The 22148-nt window shown below is 51.0% G+C and overlaps 1 protein-coding gene across 12 annotated transcripts in view; it reads left to right on the top strand.

Moving 5' to 3' along the window:
* Window positions 1–7412: 7412 nt before the first annotated feature.
* Window positions 7413–22148, top strand: part of BCAS4 (breast carcinoma amplified sequence 4) — a 53177-nt gene continuing 38441 nt past the window's right edge. For 7 of the 12 annotated variants that reach the window (XR_012131267.1, XR_012131268.1, XR_012131266.1 and 4 more), the window contains exons 1-2: window positions 7452–7675; window positions 20860–20931. Coding sequence is in view for 9 of the 12 variants with exons in the window: in XM_073236451.1 (XP_073092552.1) it covers window positions 7586–7675; window positions 20860–20931 (162 nt within the window). In the remaining 3 variants the exon portion in view is untranslated. Of the gene's footprint in view, window positions 7676–20859; window positions 20932–22148 lie in introns of all 12 variants that reach the window. The other 5 variants (XM_073236448.1, XM_037006295.2, XM_037006285.2 and 2 more) reach the window with 5 other exon arrangements.

Below are 22148 nucleotides of genomic sequence, written 5' to 3'. Positions count from 1 at the left end.
ACTCTTATTCAAACCTTTGCTGGCTCATCTTGACACCATTTATTTCACTAAATCAAGCAATGTCATTCGTCCGGTACATGCAGGTTTGAGGAGCACCAGTCTGGAGGTTGACCTTTTATCCTAAGCAGAAATCCTGTCTACACTGCCCCCATGTGAACCCTCCACACAAAGCAGAAACCCAGTCTATACTATCCCTATGTGCCAGGGACAGTCTAGGAGGTGGAGACCCAACCCTGATTGTCCTACCAGCGGGGACTCACTTCTTGGAGAACTGGTCTGTTCACTTGTGAACGTCTCACCTTTACTTTTCCCCTCATTTCGAGGTGAAGTTGGCTTCACTTTAGTCATCCCTCTGAACTGGTTTTTTATTGCTGCATAACAAATTCCACAGTCTTAGAGACTTAAAATAGTGCACATTTGTTATCTCAGCTTCCATGGGTCAGAAGTCTGGATACGGGTTGCTTGGGTCCTTGGCTCAGAGTCTCACAAGGCTACAGTGAAGGTGTCGGCTGGGGCTGGCTTAGCTCAGGTTCTCTTCTGAGTGCATTCAGGTTGTTGGTAGAATTACATCCCTGCAGCTGTAGGACAGAAGTGCTGGGCTCCCAGAGGCCCCTGCAGTCCCCTGATCCCGTGGGCAGGAAACAGCACAGCTGTTTGTTTTCTTCCGCGTCTGATTTCTTCCATCTCTGACCTCTAAACTCTCCTTCAGGGCTTCCCTGGTGAAGTCAGGCCGACCCTGCGTAATCTCCCTTCTGATTAACTCGGAGTTCATCAGTAACCCGATTACAGGCATGACACCCCATCCTATCCCCTGATCCACCCACACTTGGGGATTTCACAGGTTCATGCATACACCCGCGAGCAGGAATCTTGGGGCCATCTTAGACTTGGGCTTCCCTCAGCCCCTGTGCAACCCAACACCAGGGGGCGCCGTTCGCAGAGCTGTCTATGTGAGTGATGTTCCCGAGTTTTGCAACTGGAGCTGGCACAGCCATGCAGGTGGGGTGTCTCCAGCTTTTTGTCTTTCTGGCTCAGTGTCAGTCTTTCCTTAATAGCTCCACTGAGTCACTGACTGCTTCCATGTGATCTTCCTTTAGATAATCTAAGTTTTCTGCAGGCAAACAGCTCCAGCATCCTCAAACTATCATCGTATGACATGACTTAATATTCAGTATGCCTCAACAGACATTTATTAGATGCATACTTGCTAATACATGCCTTTCCTGGCAGCTTCGCCTGTTACTTATCTGGCCATCTTTGCCTTCCTTTGAAAACACTCTAGTTTGCCAATATTCTATTTATAATGTAGTATATATCGAGCACTTCTCTATACCAGACACTGAAACAGTTGACATAGATTCTCTTTTTGCATCTTTTCATCAGTGCCATGAAGTTGTGCCATGTCATTTTACTGATAAGGAAATTCAGGCACAGAGAAGTTAAGTTACTCTGCTGAGGTCACACAGCTTTTAGGTGGGGAATGAGAATTCCGACCCAAACAATTTGACGCTTCAGTTAGCCAGTATGCATTGCTCCCTCCCAAATCTACCTGCTGTACCCAGCTGGGGTCATTCAGAGGTTAGAGGACATTCCATTTTTAGCTCTTTGTACTTATTCTGTATTTTTTAACTAAAGCATCCTCATTCTCATTTGCTTTTTAAAAGGTATGTTATTTCACTGCCTTAAGTTTATCTCAAACTCAATTTTTAAAAATTCTCTGTGAACTGCTGAAGACAAGGTTCCCAACACCCTCATTAAAGTAAATACCTTTTCCTCCCTAAATTTCATTGTGTTTGCTTTTGACCAGTGTTGCAACTAGAGGTCTCTCTCAGCTTTCTTTTTGAGGCTGATATGACTACAGATTTCATATAGAGCAGTATCTCATTTATGGAGTACCTACTGTATACACAGTGCCATACCATCTACTCCAAGGACAGAACAGGGCCTTTGAATCCTAGTGAATAAAATACAGGGTCCCCGAAATGAGAAAACGAATATATTCAGCTGCCCCAAATAGTCTAACGAATACAGTTTTTAACTAGGGCACTTAACGATTTCCTAACATTTTCTGACATATTCTGATCCATCCCAATGTGATAGTACAGAAAAAGCCCATTGAGTTCTAAGCTCAGCTGCACTGAACAGTTATATACATGGGCCTGGGCCAAGTATTCAGTCTTCCTGAGCCTTAGTTTCCTCAACTGTGAAATAGGAAATAAATGCACCTTTACTTTATTGTAATTTTGGAATCCAGGAAACTCTCAAAACCACAAACTTTTCTTCCCCATCAGTCCAGCAGAAATTCACTGGCAGGCAAAACCTGAGCTAAAGTGACATGAGGGTTATTTAAGGCCTATATTAGCTATATTTAAGGTGAATGTTCACCCGTTTTCCTGAGAAATGCTAAGTTCGATACCAGCGTGCTGCTCCAGGTCACCTGGAGTTGTCACCTAAATGTATGTGCTCCGTACTAGCCTTCTAAACCCAGATAGTAAACTCCCGGTTCTGGAGCACGTCTGAAGCTTTGCGTAAGGGATGGTGGACTTCTACTGCCCAGGGTGGCTGTGTGCACGAATGAAAACTTACAGAAAGCTCTCAGCCCACGCCTCGATAACCGAAGACCTGTCCCCTCAGACCTCCTGGCGTCAGGCAGCCTGTTCTATCCAGCATCTGTTTAGATGGAGGCAAAAGAAAACAGTCTGGGACCCACATTTCAGTAGCTGGAAAGGAAACACTCCTGCCTCCTCTAACCCGGATTCCCCTCTCCCTTCTCAACGGCAGGGCAGCTCTCGCTGTACAGCCAAGTGTTGACATGTACAAAGCAGTCTGATCCTTGACCCTTGGCCTCTTGCCACCAAAGCCAAGAGACCGTTTGTGTAGCTCCCTTGGACAGGGGAAAGGAGTAGAGAAAAACCAGTCAACTTACTGCAGAAAATTTGAAGCTTTGCTTTCCAGGGAAAGAATGGGAATGTGCTACGGCAATTTCCTATTACCACAGAGAGGTAATTTCAAAACTGGGATAGAAAAATGCTTTTGAAAGTTGGTTTCCCACTATGTGTCAATGAACATGGGTTGCGTTCTAAATCATTTTGCTAGTGGGGAAACAGACGCGATGCAAGAGGGTGACTTCAAATGTCAGATATCTGTGTTTATTGAGGGCTTACTATGTGCAAAGACAGTCTGCTAAACTCCTAGAGCAATCCCAAAGGAATGTAGGGGACATATTCTTCGGCGTCCAGGAACCATCTGTCTGGCGGTGACCTTACAACTTAGCAGAAGGCGGAAGGCATCAGAAGGCAAGCTGAGAGGGCACATCTGTTTGAGGGTCAGAAAAGGGCTGCTGACAAGGACCCTTCAGTGAAGGCTCAGAGGTGACGGTGGGTGTCAGCTCGGGGCAGCCAGGGCATCCCAGACAGGAAATGCTGGATGTAGGTGTGGAGCCCGGCAGACAGGTTGTGTTCAGGGGACCTGGACTCAGAAACCCAGACACCTTCAGGGACCAACAGGTCAATGAGAGACTGAGGCCAGGTGGATAGGCCTATGGCAAACTGGGGCAGCTTGTTACCTGGCCTGTTGTCATGCTGTAGTGTAGGCCCATGGTCTCCTGCTCTGCCCTTTCTTTTCTAGGGAAGCCACAAGTCTGAATGTCCACGTGACCTGTCAGAGGCCATGTTAAAAGACACACATATTTAAACCCGATGTCCAAACTGAACACATCGGCCAAGTGCCTTAGTCCATTTAAGCTGCTATAACAAAGCACCATAGACTGTGTGGCTTATAAACAACATTTTATTTCTCACAATTCTGGATGCTGGGAGGTCCAAGGTCATGGCTTGGCAGGATTGGTGTCTGGGGTGACCCTGCTTCTAGGTTGCAGACTGCTGACTCCTCACCGTGTCCTCGCATGGTGGAAGGGGCAGGGCAGTGCCCTGGGTCCTCTTCTTACAAGGGCACTAATCCCATTCACCAGGGCTCCACCCCCACAACCTGGTTACCTCCCAAAGACCCCTACCTCCTGACACCTGGGGGTGAGGTTCAACATAGGCACCCTGGGGGGACACAAACATTCAGTCTACAGCAGCAGGCTACGTAGTAGGCCAGGGCTCTGGTGGGGCAAGCCAGACGCCCAGGGCAGGCAAGGCAAGCAGACCCCGCCCCACGGTGCCCACCTGAGAGCAGGCCCCTTGCAGTCTGGACTCTAAGGGCCTCTCTTGCCTCCTTCAAGTCCTTCCCTGCTCTGTGGGCTCCCACTTGCAACTGAGGATTTAAAGAGAAAAGCAGTGAAAGACAGATTGGAAGGTAGGGCCAGGGGTATGGTCTTAGAAGCTTTGGTGGGTACCAAGAGCCACTGAAGAATTACAAGCAAGAAGGGAGATAACCAGAAGGTGCTCTGAGAGGGCAGGGAAAGGGGTTGGCACAGGAGCAGGGCAGAGCCAGATTTCCCACAGGCTAGGCGGAGAGCTAGGGAGGTGGCAACAGGAACAAACACCGTGTTGTCTTGTAGGAGGCCGTCTCCATCTGTAAGACAGCATCAGAGCGGGAGCGACTTTCCTCGCAGGTGCCGTGGAGATGCACTGAGGCCACAGTGCATCTGTGTGAAGAGTTTGGACCTGCGCCTGGCACACCAAGCACTGGGGCCACATTAACAATGAGGACTGTTGTGGAGACCAAGGACGGTAGCGTCTCCTGGGCCCACAGAGCTAAGCCAGCCCTGGAATGGAGCTTAGAATTACCTGGGGGATCTTTTAAACACTCCCTACCCCAAACCCAGGCCACACCCCAAGCCCAGGCCACACCCCAAACCAATTAAATCGCAATCTCTGTGGTGGGGGGTATCAGTATTTTCTGGAAGGGTCCCAGGAGTTTCCATGGGGCAGCCAAGCTGCCCCACGGGGGAACCAGTGCCCATCGAGATCCAAGTGTGCCTCAGGCCTGAACTGGGGGTGCTGGCCTTGAAAAAACACAGACGTTTAGGCAGACATTTTGTAGCTGGAAATGAAGCCAGAGGGGGTGGCAGGGGCAGGCTGTGTGACCTCGGGGCCCAGCCGGGGGCCACCATGGCGCCCGGGGGCCTTGAGGGCCTGGCAGCCAGCAGCACCCCGACCCCGAGGCGGGGCTGGAGCCTGCTGCCCATACCCGCTGAGGATTCCAGAGCAGGAGGCCCGCACAGCAGCTCTGAGCCTGGCTTGGGCGCCAGAGGGAGCTCGTGGGGACGCACCACGGCTCCATCCCCACAGCTGGTTCAAACTGGTTTGGGCAGGGTGTGGCCCAGGCAGGCTGCATTCCAGCCCTCAGGCTCGCGCCTGCCCCAGGGTCTGCCCAAGAGCTAGGGCCCCAGGCACAACGCTGGGGCCCGAGCCAAGCTCCACTTAGAGGCTGGGCGAAATTTAACCATTCAATCCTCTTTGTTTAAAATCATTGATTTGGCTTCCCTGGGGAGGTGCCTGGCTAATGCCTGCAGGAAAAGGGAGCCCCCTAGGTAGGGGTTATTCTCAGACTTGGGTGTGCATTGGAATCCAGGGCTGAGCTTTTTAAATGCACATGCCCAGCTCTGCAAAGATCCTGATTCAGAAAGTTTGGGTAGGACTCTGGGCATGTGTATTTTTAGCAAAATGTTTCTAAGGCATAGTCACACATTTAGAAATAAAAAGACTAGAAACAAAATGACTGTTGGCTAGCCAACTTGGCCCAGCGTATGAATCACTGAGAGGCTTGTGAAGAGCACAGGAAAGGGGGTCTGGGCAATCTGCACTTTGAGCTAATATCCCAGGCTCTTGGGGATTGTTTTTAATGAGTCATATTGGGCATTCAACAAGTTCAAATAGTATAACCAACATCAGCAGAAACAAAACGTTGCAAACATAATTGCAACCCCTTCATACCTTCTCCAATTTCCTCTCCCACACCCCGAAGTAACCCGTTTCCCACAGGTGGCGTGCATCACACAGCTTTATACTTTTGCTCCATATGTCTGTATCCATAAACAATATATAGTGTGGTTTCACATGTTTTAAAAAGTTTATGTTAATGGCAGCTTGCCCTATGGAACCTTCTGCAACTTCTCTTCCCCCCCCCACCTTATTTTTCTTAGCGTTCAGTTTTCTGACATTCGTCCATCACTGGAGATTTACTGTGCTCAGTCCTGTTTGGTTACTTGGAAGCCAGTTCTAGGCTTTCCTGGGAGGTGCCCAGTCAGCCTGCAGGGTTGAGGGTCTGAGCTTGATTCCTGGGCATACGTGATATGTGGAAGGTTCTGAGCATCAGGAAAATAACCACAGTAATGAATGACCACGTGCAGGTTCAGGGAGTTCTTATCAAATCATTTTCCTAAGCACCTGAGGCCCAGATCTTTGCCAAGAATTTTCCAGAAAATGACTCTGGCCTGAAGGCTTGAATGTTTGGGCGGGGATGTGGAGAAATTAGCAGTGGGCAGATTGGAAGTGGGAACGTACAGTGATGGATTTTACCCGTAAGACAGACTGAGCATGTGCCTATGCCGCCTACCTAGGGTTGTCAGATAAAATACAAATTCAGATTTAGCAGGAAGAGAGGGGGATGTGGTACACCCTGTATATTTATTGGCAACCCTTAGCCCAGCCCGGTTTTTAAAAAATGAATGTAACATTTTAAAAGAAAAGTCGCCATAGAAAAAATTGGAACTTGAGACTTGCCCACACCTCTTTACCTGTTCTAGTACTTTCTTTATTTGCACTACTTTGGGGAATACAGCCGACTCCCTTCAGCCCCTAAAGGGTCTAGGCAAGCCTCCTAGGGATGCGGGGGTGGGGGTGAGGGGTGTCTCAAAGTTAGTGCTCTCCAGAATTCCCTGGGGAACTTGTTTTAAAGGCTGACCCTGGAAGGCAGAGGACCGCCACACCCGGCTCCCCTAATTTCCAGGACTCTTCCGGCACAGACAAAATGCTGTTGTAGGACGGGCCACCGGAGCAGAGATGGGAAGAGGGATTTGGTCTTGAGATGAAAGGACCCTCTAGGATAGCCGGTCTCTATCCTGGATGCACGTCGTATCACCCCGGGAGCTTTAAAAACTGATGCCCAAGCCCCGCCGCCAGGGATTCTGGCTGAATCCGCCTGGAGTGAGGCCTGGCTTCCGGGCTTTTAAAAGCTCCCCAGGGCATCCTAAAGTGCGGTGAGGGCTGGGAATCCGGCTCCACCCGGATTCCAAAGAAAAGCGGGCGTCTATACCGATGGTTCTCCAACTCGGCTGTATGTTGGAATCACGAGAATCAAAATACACTGATGGCCAGGTCCCGATCCGTGTGTCTCGGACTTTGAAAGTTGTAAAAGAACCCCAGGGCAACTGCAATCTGCAAACGAGTTGGAGAATCTCTGGCTGACCCGGTGTTTCGAGAGCCGGGCGCGGTGAGAGCCGCGCGCCACTGGGTGGCGCTGCCCACTCGGTCGGGTGCTCCAGGAGGCGCCGGCCGCAGCCGCCGGGTGCGCACCTGCCCCGCCTCCGCCAGGCGGGCCGCGGGGTCTGCAACCGGCTGGGGGCGGGGCTCTGAGGCCAGGGCGAGGCGACGGGCTCCCGTGCTGTCTCCGCCACCTGGACTCCGCCGCGCTCCGGATGCTGCTCGTGGATGCCAACCGGCCAGAGCCCGTGCGCGGCGGGGCGCGCGAGCTCGCGCTGTTCCTGACCCCCGAGCCCGGGGCCGAGGTAGGGGACAGAGGGTGGAGGTGGGCTGGTGGGTGGGGGTCCTGGGCCCGTGCGCCCGGGGGAGAGGTGCTCTGGTGCAGGCCCTGGCGCTCCGGACCCGGACCCGAACCGTCGGCTTCCCCGCAGCATCCTCTCGCACCCGTCGCCGGGGGTCCCCGCCTTTGCGGAGCGGTGATTGCGGGGCGCCCCCCGGAGACGCGCAGCTGGTCGCGCCCGCTCCCTCCGCCAACACACACGGCTGCGGGGGCCCGGAGGCGCCTCCCATCGCCACCCGGGTGCCCAGCTGCGGCCGGGATGCCGGGCCGAGGCGCGCTCGCGGTTGCAGCCCTTTGCCAGACTGGGTCCCCAGGGAAGCCGACCCCGGTCCTGCCCCTGCCCCGGCGCTCGGCCTGCGCGGCTCCGCGTGTGCGCCAGGCGCCCGGAGGAGGCGGAAAGCACCCGGCCTCGGTGAGCTGCGGTCTCTAAGAGGGAAATATACCTCGTCTGTGTCTGTACTTCCTATTTTAAAAGCACAGAATAAAAAGTAGATCTAAAACTAGACCCTTTATCTTCCAGCTGAAGCCATTCTGTTAACAGTGCCGTGAAAAAGTCATCTACCCAAGTTCAGCAAGAGTTTAGGGCTAGAAATGCAGCTCAGTGTCTCTAAATCTCAACCGCAGTCTAGAAGCGTGTAAAATAAAGGGTGAGCACACCCTTTCGCACCCCAACTCTAGTTCCCAGAGATAACCATCATTAACAATTGTTATACATCATTTTAGACATTTTAAAAATGCATTTACAAATGTGGGTATGCATATATATTGATAATACATATTAGTTTTTTTGTATATAAAACCCCACTTGATTTCGCAATACTGTTCTGCAGCTTGCTTCTCTGTACCCAGAACAGCCTGGAGAAACGGGGAGTGGCTGCTGATGGTCAGGTAGGGGACTCCTTTGCAGAGTGACGAAAGGTGTTCTGGAATGAGTGGTGATGGCTGCACAACTTTGTGAATATACTGTAAACCACTGAAGGTACACTTTAAAAGGGTGAATTGTATGGCACGTGAATTAGATCTCAACTTTAAAAAACAGCGTGGACATAATTCCATGTCCGAATGTATCCATAAGAGCTGCCCAACAGAAATACAATCTAAGTCACAAATGTGAGCCATTCATGTAATTTTTAATTTCTAGGAGTCCCATAGAAGAGGAAAAAGAAACAGGTGAAATTAGTCTCAATCTATTTAAAATAGTGTATCCAAAATATCATTCAACATGTGATTAATGTAAACATTTAATGAGATTTTTACATGCTTTGCTTTGTATCTGTGCGTTCAATGCAATACATCTCAGTTGGATCGGCCTCGTTTTTAAGTGCCCAAACTCATGTGAGTCTGGTGGCTTCTGTGTTGGAGAGCACAGGTCTGTATCATTCTTCAGCATCCTAGTATCTCACAATTAAATACTAATGACTCTGTTTCCTGGGCGTATGCTGTGTGCCAGCAGTGTGTGAACTCTGCGGAGTATGTCTCTGCACCCTGGCAGTGACCCAGTTGCTAGGACGTGCTTATATCAAATTTAAAGCCAAGAAAACCGAGTCCCTCACCAATAAGGTGACGTCCAACAGATGTACTGTAATTTGTGAACAGCACCCCCTGGGATGGGCATTCAGGTTGTCTACAGTTTTTCACTTGCTTAAGTAACCCGAGCATCTCGTTTCCTCTCAGCAGCAAGATGTCATTGCGCCCAGCGGCTAAACCTTAGCTTCATTTTGTCACCATTAGGGACAGGCTTCAAGAGAAACTGCATGTATTAACTTCATTTGCTCACTCCAAGCTCTCTTTAACTCAGACACCGGCTGGCTGGCACTCATTTGTCGGGGACGTAATGAAGAACCCAAATCCCTGTAGCTGCATTAAGCCCACTTAGAGCACTTGCTGAAGTTTATTTACCAAAAGAAGCAGAAACTGCCGGAGCGGAGCACTTGGAGTCTCTATTTAAAGCTGAGTTCATTAGCAGGTCCTGCGCTGAAGCTGTTTGCAGATGGGCACAAATGAGAATAGGCCTGGGAAGCCGGTCCCTCCCCCACCAGCCTTTCTCCTAGCACTGCTTTGGCTTTTAAGTGGAGCAGGAGGGTTCCAGACCAGCCGACTCCAGTCCTACGGTGCCCTGGGGTTCCTAGTGACGTGGGCCTGCTTCGTTCGGCACCTGGAACTCCTGCTGTGAGTCAGGAGCCGGGGACACTGCAGCAATGAGACAGACAAGGGCCCTGCTCTCATGGCGCTGTCAGAAAACAAACATAAAACATACAAAACCTCTAAACTGGTATGAATACCAGGGAGAATGTAACATGGGGGGATGTGATAGAGGGTATCTGTGTGGGTCTGGGAGGCAGGCCTTCTTGGGAGACAGCTGAGGAATGTTCTGGGAAGAGGAAGCCCAGAGATCCAGGAGGTTGAAGCACAGAGAGACCAGACCTTGTCTAGCTGCAGTCAGAGAGGACTTCCCTGAGGCGGCATCCTTCTAAGCATGAATAGGAGTAGGCCAGGCTGAGACGGAGGAGAAAAATATCAGAAGCAGAGGGAACAGAGCTTGCCAAGGCCCCCGGGGGAGCCGGGGGTGGAAGAAGCAGGCTGTTCTTAGGGAGGGAGGGGCGGCAGGGGGAGGTGGGCTGGGAGGAGGGCAGGAGTGGTGCCGGGCTTTGCACTGTCTTCCAGGATCGAGGAGCCGCTGAAGGGCGGCAAACTGAGATTAGCTGGCAGGTGAGTGTTTTGCTATTTCCAGTGCCTTTGAGGTTTTCTTTCTAACCAGCTTTTCTGTGTTTTGCTTTCTCTCTTTTTGTGGTTTGAGTTTTCCTCTTTGGGAGGAAGTTTCTGGGGGAGGTTCACCTGCTTCAAGATGGCAGGGAGAGAGCAATGTCTGCCTCTTGGGTGCCCTCTGATTTATGAGGGGGTGGGGAGCGCAGGGTCGTCCCAAGTGACTGAACACTGATACCCACCCACGGGCAAATTCCCATCCAGGCTCTTTGAGAATTCCATTTGGTGCCTGTGCGGGGACCAGATGGGGTTAATGGCCCAGATGAAGGAAATGAAAGAAGCCGGCACTTTCTCACACCAAGGTCTTTGCCTGAGTGAGCAGAAGAAGATGGCAGAGAAAGCACCTGGTCTTAAGCACATGTGGATTCGATCAGGGGTTGAAAACTAGGGGCCCAGAAGCTGAATCCAGCATTCTGATGTGATTGGTTCAATCCCCATGAGGTTTTTAAAATGGGGAATTTTCATGAAAAAAAAAATGAGTTTCTTGTTTATTTAAAATAATGGATAGTCTGGTAATCCTAGGTCCATGTTTCCCAGTTGTGGTCTGCTGTTTGCCACAGTTGCCACTCCTCCCTATTGACCCCATTCTGAAGCTGGTATGGGTTACCATTTGTCCTTGTGCTTGAACTCTGGATTTTTTTTGTAGTCGTGATTAGAGGAAAGGGGACTATTTCTCCAAACCATGTGGACCAAAGCAAGAAAACATTAATTAGCCAAAGATGCCCTTGAGTTTCAAGAAAAATGTAGAAGAGGCTGTTTCTTTGTGAAAGCAAAGAATATTGTGTCCAGCCTGCAAACACCATGTGCCTAGGGGACCCCACTCTCCCTGCCCCTGCATATGTCCTACCCTGGTGACCTGCTGGTCTGTCATCCCCTTTGGGTAGTCGGGTTTTAGATGGTCAGATTAGAAGTCTGTGGGTGGATGCCAGGGCCCAGTGTACTCTGTCTGAAGATGTACTTCTGTATTCATTTATCCTCTGAACTTGGCTGCAGACCTGCTGTGTGCCGGGCACTGTGCTGGGCACCTGGGAGAGGCCAGTGAGGTAGATGCGGTGCCTGCCCTCTAGGGCTGGTGTTGCAGTCAGAGAGGTGAGCAGACTAGTAGTAATCAAGCAGAGTAACTGATTGGTGACTAATGCCACCAAGGGGCAGCTCACCAGGGGCCAGTAGACACCCAGGAGGATAGGAAGGAACCACGAGGCAAGGATCCTGCAGCTTGTGCACTGCCCAAGGGGGGAAAATGAGCTGGGGGTCCAGAGTGGGTGACCCCAGTGACCAAGGGGAAGAGAGGGCAAGGCCAGACCAGGGCCTAGGGCCATGGGAAGGACTCTGGATTCAACTCTAGGGCCACGGACAGAGGCTGTGAACAAGGATGAGCTGGGTGTGGGCAGGTGGGAGATGTGCCGAGATTTATGGACTTGTGGCTGCAGCTCTGGAATGTGTTGGTGGGGGATGGAGTGGCACCAGGGAGGCCACAGATGTAGGGACCAGGTGGAGGTGGGATCAGGGACCAGGCAGGGCACCCTCCCTGAAGCAGAACCTTGGCCACGCTGGGGCTTGGAGAGGGGCAACCTATCTCGGAAGGAAGTTCCTGTCTTTCTCCCTGCAGAACTGCCCAGCAGTGGAAGGAGCCATCCTGGCTCCGAACACCCCTGATCACAGGACTTCTGTGCTTCGGGGGAGGGTTAGCCCAGAGGTCGTTGGCCAAAAGTTCCCAGTCTGGCTGACCCTGTGCACCAACTAAGCTTTAGAACAGACAGGTTCCCAAAGATTGGAAACGACCCCAGGGCTTATCAGCATGGGCTGGTTGCATAGTGATGTGTCTGCCCAGTGGACAGCTCGTGGCTGCAGTGTGAGTCAGCTCTGAAAGTGACATCAGCTGCAGCCTGCAGTGCTCAGCACCAAGGGAGAGAGGCAAGATGCACAGAGGTGGGTGTGGTGTAAATAAAAACTTAAAAGGCAAAAAACACCTATTTCATGCATCTATAAAAAGGAGATGAAGTTAAATCAAGTTCTAGGGTGTGGTGGAGTAGAGCCAATGTTGAAGGCACAGACAGGGCGTGGTTCCTAAAGTTGGCCAAACTTTGGAGTCATTCAGGGATCTTTAAAAAAAAAGTACTGATGCCAGGCTCCCACTCAGGGATATTCTGATTTCATGGTGTAGGTGCACCCGGGGACTGGGATTCTGAAAGCTGCCCAGCAGAGCTTTAAGCCTGGAGTGACCTAGACTGATTGGTCTCTTAGAAAAATCACTGTGGCTGCTGATTGTGGTGCGCGGAGGGGGTGTGGGAAGGGCCCAGGCTTTGGATCTGGACTTATAAACCCCAACCCCCTCCCCGCCCCGGTGGTTCTGATGGCCAGTCTGGCCTGACCTGGTAGGGCTCTCACAGCCCCACTTCTATGAATGCTCAGCTTCTAGCAGCAGCCCTGTGAGGACAGGGACCCCGTCCATCCTGCTTGCTTCTGTGCCCGCAGCCCAGGGGACTGAGTGACTCCAAATGTATCAGTTGAAGAAACATCTTTTACAGATGTGTGAACCCCCAACCCTCCTGTTCCTGGTCAGGCTGAGTGGTGGGAGCACGTGGGCTCTGGAGCCACTTGGCTGGGGGTCAGATCTCGGCCCAGTTCCGTCCCTTCTCTCCTTGCCTACGGTGGTCATGGGGTTGGAGGAGGCAAGCCCCAGGAAATGCTTGGCGCAGGGTCTCGCCCATAGTATGCGGTCTGGAAACATTAGCTCCTAGTATTCATTTATTCCTTCTTCTACTCAGACATTCACTGGGCAGGTACTAGGTGCAGGCACCGTGCCAGGTGCTAGGAGGTGAGCCATCATGAGATGCATCTCATCCTTACGGCCCTCCCAGAGCAGGTGGGAAGGTGGACACGCCACACTAATACAGTTTGTCAGGGGGCAGTTCAGCCCTTCATGTGTGCTGAAGATCACGAGCTCTCACTCACCAGCATGGCCTCGTATGTGCCTTAAGTCTGGAGTTAACTTTCCGACCTGTGTATGGGAGACCAACCAGAGGCTCCCGTTTCGGGTTGGTGGAACGCAGTTGCTGAACACAGGTTCCGAATGAGCCACCAGTTCGCACAAGCTGTCTTGGGATCTGAATTTATTCCTTGGTGTAAGTGTGATGGAAATTTGGCCTGTGGGTTCTTTTAAAGTAAATTGGAGTTGGTTTTGCTTTTAAAATAAGTGGTGTTTTAAAAATAAAAAATGTGTGCATGTTACAAAATGCAAAGTCCCCTGTGGCCATGGACTGATGAGTCAGCCCCCCCCTGCCTGGCCCCCTGGCTCCCTGCTGCTCTCTGTGGAGGCCACCACTGTTCAGGTCTGTGTCCCCTCCCTGGCAGGCACCTCCAAGCCAACATTGTCTCCCCCTTCTGCATTGTGCTTTTCTCACTCAGTATGTGTTGGAGATCTTCCCATATGAATGCAGAGCTGCCCAATTATATTTAGTTGCTAAAAAGAATTTCATTGTCTGAATTTAGGGAACCATCCCTGTACCGATGGGCATTTAGGCTGCATGGGTTCTTTTGCTGTCACAAAGACTATTGTAATGAGCATCTCTGTAGGTATATTGTTTTGCATCTGTGTAGGATAAACCAAACGGGAGAATTTTACTGGGCCCAGAGGTACATGCGTTTTAAGTTTTGGTCACTGTTGCCAGATTAACCTATTTAGAAATCAGGGTCCGGACAAGTGTAGAGGACAGCGGGCACCCCTTCCTGGACACTCAAACCTCGAAGCCAAGGGTCCTGTGGGCGCGTGGATGGGCACTCTTGTTTGCCTTGTTTTGGGGACCTGGGAGGAAGGAGTTCTGTGTCCCTCGTTGGGAAGCAGATTTTCGTCCAAGCACCAGGTCCTTCCTGGTTTCAGTCCCAGTCTGAGGCCTTCATCTGCTCTTCACAGCTGTGCTGGTGGCTCGCCCAGCTCCCAGGGTTTCTGCTGTCATTTCAGCCCTTGCATTCTGCGCACAGAGAGAAGGCTGCTTTTTCTGCCTCCTGCAGGCTGGTGGGATGGCAGACACTGACACAGAAAATACCTGGGCTTCTGGTGTCACGAAGGGGCCACTGTGAGCGCTTTAGGAGAGGTGACGTTCCTAATTATGTACCTGTTGGGTGTGGGCAGGTCTGGCCATCCTGGGGCCCATTTCATTTGCACCTGTCATGTACTCAGGGGACCCTGGCCCAGCCTGGCTGGAGGAAGCTGGGGCAGGGTTGGGTGGCAGCACAAAGTGTGGAGCAAAAGCCAAAAAACCCGCCCTGGGACTCAGTGTGGCTGCAAGCGGGTGTCCTCTGGCTGACACAGCAGTTGGACTTAAAAAATGCTAAGTAGTTGCCAACTTCTATAAAGCAGGAGCTTTCGCATAAAAATCCAAATGTCTGGCTCCTCAAAAAATGTTGCCACAAAAGGTGCAGGTCTTCAGTGGCCCAGTTCCTGGCCTGGCTGAATGGACCCTGTGATTTCTAGGAGGATTCTCCTGTGTGAGTGTGTGTGCGTGTGTGTGTAAGATATAATCCACATACCATACAATTCCCCCATTTAAAGTGCACAATTTAATGTCTTTTTGTATAATCACAGGGTTGTACAACCGTCACCCACAATCACTTTTAGAACATTTCATTACCCCCAGAAGATAACCCCCATTAATCTACTTTCTGTCTCTGTAGATTTGCCTATTCTGGACATTTCATACATGCTTGTGTTTTAAAGATGGCTAGGCCAGAGATTTGAAGGCCACATTTAGCCTGGAGACAGGTTTGTCTGACCATCAGAGTATGTTTTAATTTGGGGGTGTAGTCTTACACATTTTCAAATTGGAAGAGTTTGCATAAACATCTGGATCACCGTTTGTCTAGAACCAAACAGGTTTGGTACATTGCTACCTGGCTAACCGTCTGCAGTCAAGTAGCAGCTGCTCTCCTTAGATGGGGCAAGGAATCTCCTGGTTGCCACAGTCCCCACCATTCCCTGTTGTCTCCTTGTGTCGTCTGTGAAGTGTCAGCTGCCATTTATTATCCTGCTTGTGCTGCTGTTTCTTAGAGAAAGCTGAAAGGTCTCTGTCAAAAGTGGGAAACTGAAAATAAGCAATGTGCAAAAAATGTATTCTTAAGCATGGCCCACTTTCCTTCTATTCGTTCCCTGCCCATCTGCTGTGTCCATGTGAGTTTGGAGACCCTTACAGGGTCCAAGTCACAGTCATCTCTTGCATACAAGCACCTCGCTGAGAGTAACCCAGAGAAATTACTCAGTTGACCCGCCTCAGTTTCCATCTCAAGCGTAGTTGAGTCTAAGGGTTGTTTGCCCCCAATTTTTAAATGGTGAAGCTGAGGCACAGAGGTGGTCAGTGTGTAGCTAAGACCACACAGCATAAGATGCAAGGGTGGGACCAAAGAGCCATCTAGGCTGCTGCTGTTCTCTGGCTGAACTTCTCCAGAACGATATATTTCTTCCTCCCTTCTTTCCTTTCCTGCAACACATATTCACTGGGCACAGTATTGGTTATCAATCACTGGGTAATAAATTACCAAAACCTCAGTGGCTGAAAACAACTACGATTTTATGGTGCATGCAGGCTGGCAGGGTTCATCCGAGTGGTGCCTCTGCTCCCATTGTGGCGGCTGGGCTTACCCATGGGGCTGCATATTCAGCTGGAGGCTTGGCTGCACTGGGGGGGCCCATCCTAGCCTCAGAAAGGGGCAGATGGTGATGGCTGCTGGCTGGGGCTTCTCAGCTCTCCATGTGGCCTCTCATCCTCCAGGGCATCTCCTGCCCTGCAGCCTCCTACCAGACAGGAAGCATGGACTGATGCTTTGGGAGAGGCGGGGAGGGATGTAGAAGAAAGCCAATGCCAGGCTTCAAGTCACAGAGCACTGCTTCCACCACATCCTACTGGTCACAGCAAGTCACAGGCCAGGCAGGATTCAGGAATGGGGAAGAATGGATCCCCCACCTCTTCCTGCGCAGAGTGGCAGTCACATTGCAAAAAGGTAGGCGGAATGGGAGAGAGAAAGACATCTTTGGAAACACAAGCACCTACTATGTGCCAGGAATTGTTCTACTCCCTGGGAACACAGAGGTTAGTAAAAGGGCCTGACCACCCCGGCCCTCCAGGACCTTTTGTTCTGCTGGGGGAAGATGACAACAGACAGATAAAATACATAGGCCCTTAGGTGGTGATAAAGGCTAAAGAGAGAGAGAAATAGGTGCAGGATGGCAGTGGGCAGTGCACGGGGGTGGGGCCTGCCAGGCCAGAGAAGGCCGCACTGAGGAGAGGCCCTTGAGCCAAAGCAGGAAGGAAGCGCGGAATCGGCTCTACCGTCAGCACAGAGGCAGGGGCTGAGCCCGGGGTTGGTGTCTTTGGCAGGGAGAGAGCGGGAGGCGGTGAGGTCTGGGAGCACAGGGGTTTGCTGAGTGAGGTGGAGTATGGGGGAGGATTTTTAAAAAATGAAGATGTAATTCAAGTAAAATAAAATTTACCATTTTAAAGTATACAATTCAGTGGTTGTTAGTATACTCACTATACTGTGCAAAATCACCACAACCCAACTCCAGAATATTCCATCACCCAAAAGAGAAGCCCTGTAACCTTAGCAGTTCTCCCCTAATCCCATGGGAGAAGAACCACCCCTCCACCCCCCTCTCTCTGGTCTCTCTGGGTTTGCCCCTTCTGAACATTCCACATACAAGGAACCATAGAATATACAGGGCCTTTTGTGTCTGGCTGCTTTCACTCAGCATACTGTTCTCGGGGATTGTTCACGTTGTAGCATGTGTCAGGACTTACTCCTTTTTATGGCCAAATAATATTCCATTGAATGGATATGTCACATTTATCTGTCTGTTCTTCAGTTGATAGATGATTATATCCACTTTTTGGCTGTTATGAATAACGCACAAGGTTTTGTAAGAACATGTTTTCAATTATCTGGATACAGCATTGGGTCATAAGGTGGCCCTACACTTAACCTTTTGACTGGTTCCCAAGGCAGCTGCACAATTCACACTCCCATCAGCAGTGCACGGGGGTAAATATTGCCCTGCATCGTCACCAACACTTGTCGTTTTCCGTTTTTGTGACTGAGCTGTCCCAGTGGCTGTGAAGCAGGACTGTTGAAGATTCTGAGCTGAGGAGGGCTTTGGTTTTAACAGGCTCTTTCAGAGAAGCAGATCGAAGGGCGTCAAAGAGGAAACCGAGGACCACGTGAGCCGGCTACGGCCACAGTCCCAAGTGAGAGGGGACAGTGTCTTGTGCCAGGGTGGTGGTGAGGGAGGCGGAGAGGAGCGGCCAGATTTGGGATACATTTTGAAGTCAGAACCCAGGGGATTTGCCTACAGTTTGGGTGGGGTTGGGGGTAAGAAGGAAAGATGAGTTGAGGGTGCGTCCAAGTATTTGGCCTGAGCATCTAAACAGTGGAGGCCCCATTTGCTGAGCGGGAGACCAAGGTGGAAGGGCTTTTTGTGTCTTCTTGTGCCAGTCACGTGGTGGGCAGGGGCCAGCCCCATTCAGTGCTGGGGCACGTCCAGTGGGGAAGCATGGAATGACCCTTTGAGAGAGGTGGGGAGGGATGTGGAAGAAGAAAGTGAATGCCAGGATTCGTGTGTGTTAAAAAATGCCCAACTGCCGCCCCACTGACTGTGCCCTGAATGTTACTTAAAGGGAGCCGTTTGCTTCTGTCCCTTTGCAGTGGGACAGTTTATGCCCAGGGGGCCGCAAAGGATGGTGAGGACATTCATTTTGCTTCCTGGCTGGTTAAAAAAGCGTGTGGGCTGCAGCTTGCAGGACTCCCATTTCCAAGGCTGCTTCAGGGGTTATCTTGAGAGAAAACTGTCCTGTGAGTGATTTGTGGGCCTGGCAGGGCAGCTAATCCTGAGCTCCGTCCTCTTGGTTGGGAGTGTCTTGGGGCTCATTCCTCCCTTAGCTGACCAGACAGTCAGCAAATGCTCTCTGCTGTCTCCTGCTTTGGGGCACTGCCCTAGGTACCAGGAGGTGGGGTGGAGATGGGGGCAAACCAGAGCTGAAGGGCAACAATAAAGGAGATACATTTCCCCCAGTCCAGTGAGCATCTTGCTGGTTACAAACTTCAGCTCTGGAGTCAAGAGTGCTCAGGGTCAAATCTGCCTTCAGTATTATTAGCTGTGTGACCTTGAGCAAGTGACTTAAGCTCTCTGGTCCTCTGTTTCTCAGCCCATACAAAGGGGGAAATTCTGGCACTTACCATATAGAGTTCTTGTGAGAATCAAGTGAGTCAATCCACATGTAGTGATTAGCCCTTGTTTTTATCATCTAGTCAAAGAGAAACATAACACAACCACTTCCTGTGTACCTGTTGTGTGCCAGCAGACTCTTAAATGATTTAGCCCCATTCATTATGGATTCCTCACAACTCTGTCAAATGGGTACTGCGGCTGCTGTCACGGGTGAGCCACCCAAAATGCCGAAGCCCTTGGGTTGAGGCCACACGACTAGCAAAGGTATAGGTGGGATTTGAACCCAGGACTGATTAGCTTCCTTTCTGAACTTGCCAGGAGAGGTTGGATATGCTTCCTGTGAGCAAAGACCTTCATGCACGGGCTTGGGAAGCGGGCAGCCCATCCAGCAGGGCCGAGGGCTTTCCTCCCACCTCCTAAGCGCTTTGGACTGGGGGCTTGACTGTCTGTACCCACGCTGCAGAGGGTCTCCATCCCCCACCCGGCCCCTCCCATCTCGCTTGCTTTTCCCTGCGTCAGAAGAAGGGCTGACCTTCTCTTCCCACCTCACTGGTGTCTTGACCCCTTTTTCCTCCCTTAGTGCATTAAGGACCTTTTTTTTTTTTTTAACCACAATTTTACTTTTCGGGGGGTTGGGGGAACTTCCTGAGTGTCTACCAGTCCTTCCACCATGGTCCCTTCACTTGTCAAGCCTCCCCCGTTCAGGCACAGAAATAGTCCCAGCTGTGAGATGAAGCTTCCAGAGTTTAAAATTGCAACTTAGTACTATTTATACTCCCACCGGAAAGATGTATTGTGTGCAGTCGCTTATTTCGTTGGGGCAGTGGTGGCCCACGTTGCAAACAGCAGGCTCTGCTGCTCTGTAAACATTTCTCAGGGGACCACTGGGTGACCAGGGGGCCCTTCAGTATGGGGGGTGGTCCCAGGCCTGCCCAGAAACATCTGGTATTGCCTCGCTGGAGCAGAATGGTTTGGCCCGGTAAGCCAGAGAAAGTGGTTTGTGTTCTAGGGGAACTTTCTTCCTAAGTACCTGGTCATCAAAAAAAAAAGTACACCTATGTTACAAGTCATGAAAATAGTACATACTTGAGAAGAAGTTCCTGCTTATTTTTACACAGTGATTAAAGCCGAGTTTGTAAATGGGCAGACCCTTCATTCTAAGGTTTTGCTTGGCCCATGGAACATTGAAAAAAAAAGTTTTTCTTGAATTTTTGCCACTATTTGAAAATTGGAACATTTCCTCTGAAATTAGAATGTCTGGCTTCTTGGAAAATGGAAGGCCCTGGCAGCCCTGGGTCTCTGCTTCTGGCTGGCGGCTGGCGGCTCTGGCTTTGGGCGAGCTGCTCCGAGCAGGTCCCCGAGCCCCACTGGCCTCTTACATTACTGCCTGGCCCTGACTGCTCTTGAGTTGTGGCCTCTTTAGATTAACGCAAAACATTCAAATCTCCTTTGTCAGACCCCAATTCCTACTCCTCAGGACTAAGGAAGCCCTATTAATAAGGTTTCTAGATAAACTAGTTAAATTTGACATCTAGTTAATTTGAATTTCAGATAAACAACGACTCACATTTTGGTATAAGTCTATCCCCTAAGTACTGGCAGTTTGGTGCATATCATTCCAGGCATTGCTCTGTTAAACCACGCACAGTTCTTCGGCTTTGTTAGAAGGGTAGGTTTGTATTGGACATCTTTGCAGCTTGCATTTCCTCTCCATCATGCTTCTCAGGAGGCATTTCTCAGTGTTTATAAGAGTAGGCTTTGGGGCTGTGGACTTACATCTGCATGTGCATGCTCGCCCCACCATTTGCTAGCTTTGTGACCTTGAGCTGGGTACCTCACTTCTCTGAGCCTCGGTTTCCTCATCTGAATAATGGGGAAGATAAGGGTAGCTTTGTTACTTCCTGTTGGTATTTATTTATCTCATCTCTTCTGAAAGCTGCATAGAGTGGGCAGTCCATGGTAGCTTTAACCAGTCCTCTGTCTACAGGTGTCAAGATTGCTGCCAATTTAGCACGATTTCAAATGAGACTAGGAGAGGTTTTGAAAAGGGAAGGGGTTCTGGAGGGAACTGGGCAGATAATCCTAAAATTTAGTTTGCTTTAAAAAAAAATGAAGGGTGTTTGTCTCCCTGGAAACCACTTGCTAATCTCTGGGATGTTCTCTCTTTGCAGGCGAAGGCGGTGGAGGAGACCGTCGAGGTTATGCTTCTCAGGCTGGAAGAGTTTTGCAGCCTGACGGACTTGGTGAGCATCGGCTTGGACTTAGGCCCAGGCCAGACCCTAGGCTCTCCTGGGATTTCCTGGGGAAGCCTTTTTCATGGTGATTTAGCAACCTGGGTGGGGGACAGAGCAGCAGCCGGCAGTGAGAGGAAAGCTACACGCACCCTCTCATACGCCCAAGCTCCCACCACCAAGGCTCCCAGAGGCGGCCGCCTTGATAGCACCCTTCCCCCCAGCTGGTTTTTATTCCACGGAGGAGCCAGGAGTGGGCCGCCAGGTGGCACTCTCGGGCACCGATGCAGGGAGCTGTTCGGTGGGGATGCTGAGCCTATATTTAACTTTCCCCAGCTCGGCGCAGCCCGCCCGGCAAACATGGAGACAGCCAGGAAGTGGCTCCAGGCCTGCAAGGCCCAGGAGGAGCCTCCCGCCAGGCTGTGGGCTGCGGTGGGTGGCGCAGGGCAGCAGGTTCCTTCCCGAATCTCTGGTGCTCTCCTCTTCTGCCTCCCGCCCTGCTTTGTTGGGTCAAATCCCTTTGGCTGGGCAGGGAAGACAATGAAAGACGAGGCCTTGGGCCAAGAAGACAAGGTCTCCACTCCAAATGCTCTAGAAATCTCTTCTAGATTCTGTGTCCCCAGTATGGTTGCCTGCTAGGTGTGAGGCCCCAAGGAGCAGTGATAGAATTTTCTGGAAGTTCCCAAGTGTATTAAAGGCAAACCAGCAACCTGGGTTTGAGGCTTCTGCCTGGAGGCCCAAAGGGAGCCTCTCCGGGAGCAGGGAAGCCCAGTGGGGCCCACACCTAGTGTGTTCCCACAAAGCAGGTGTCTGGAGAGGCATTTGTGAGAGCCCGGGAGAGGGACAGTAACAGCTCCAGATGTGTATTGGACACCTGGGGGTGCAAGGCAGCGTACAAAGCTATCGCCTCATTTCCCCATGAAGCAGCCCAGCACAAGGGCACCGTGTTATCCGCCTTCATGGAGTGACACTGCCTTTGCGGCGGCCTCTGGGGACACAGCAAGGGAGTAAGACAGTAATGTTCCCAAGAGGACCTACCTGTGGTTTTTTAGGGGAGCCATTTTTTAGTTCTGATGTCAGTCCTGATGGGAGCTGGGTAATGAGACAGGTTTTGAACAACCCGGAGAGTCCTTTCTTCATCAGCAAACATTGGGCACCTTCCTGACTGGGCCCCACAGTGAGGCTGAAGATGCATGGGGTCAGCCCTGCCTCTGTGCCCCCCAAACCCC

This window comes from Manis javanica, chromosome 5, assembly GCF_040802235.1.
Source record: "Manis javanica isolate MJ-LG chromosome 5, MJ_LKY, whole genome shotgun sequence".
NCBI lineage: Eukaryota > Metazoa > Chordata > Mammalia > Pholidota > Manidae > Manis > Manis javanica.
Note: the sequence above shows the minus strand (reverse complement) of the source record. Positions and strands in the feature narration are given on the sequence as shown.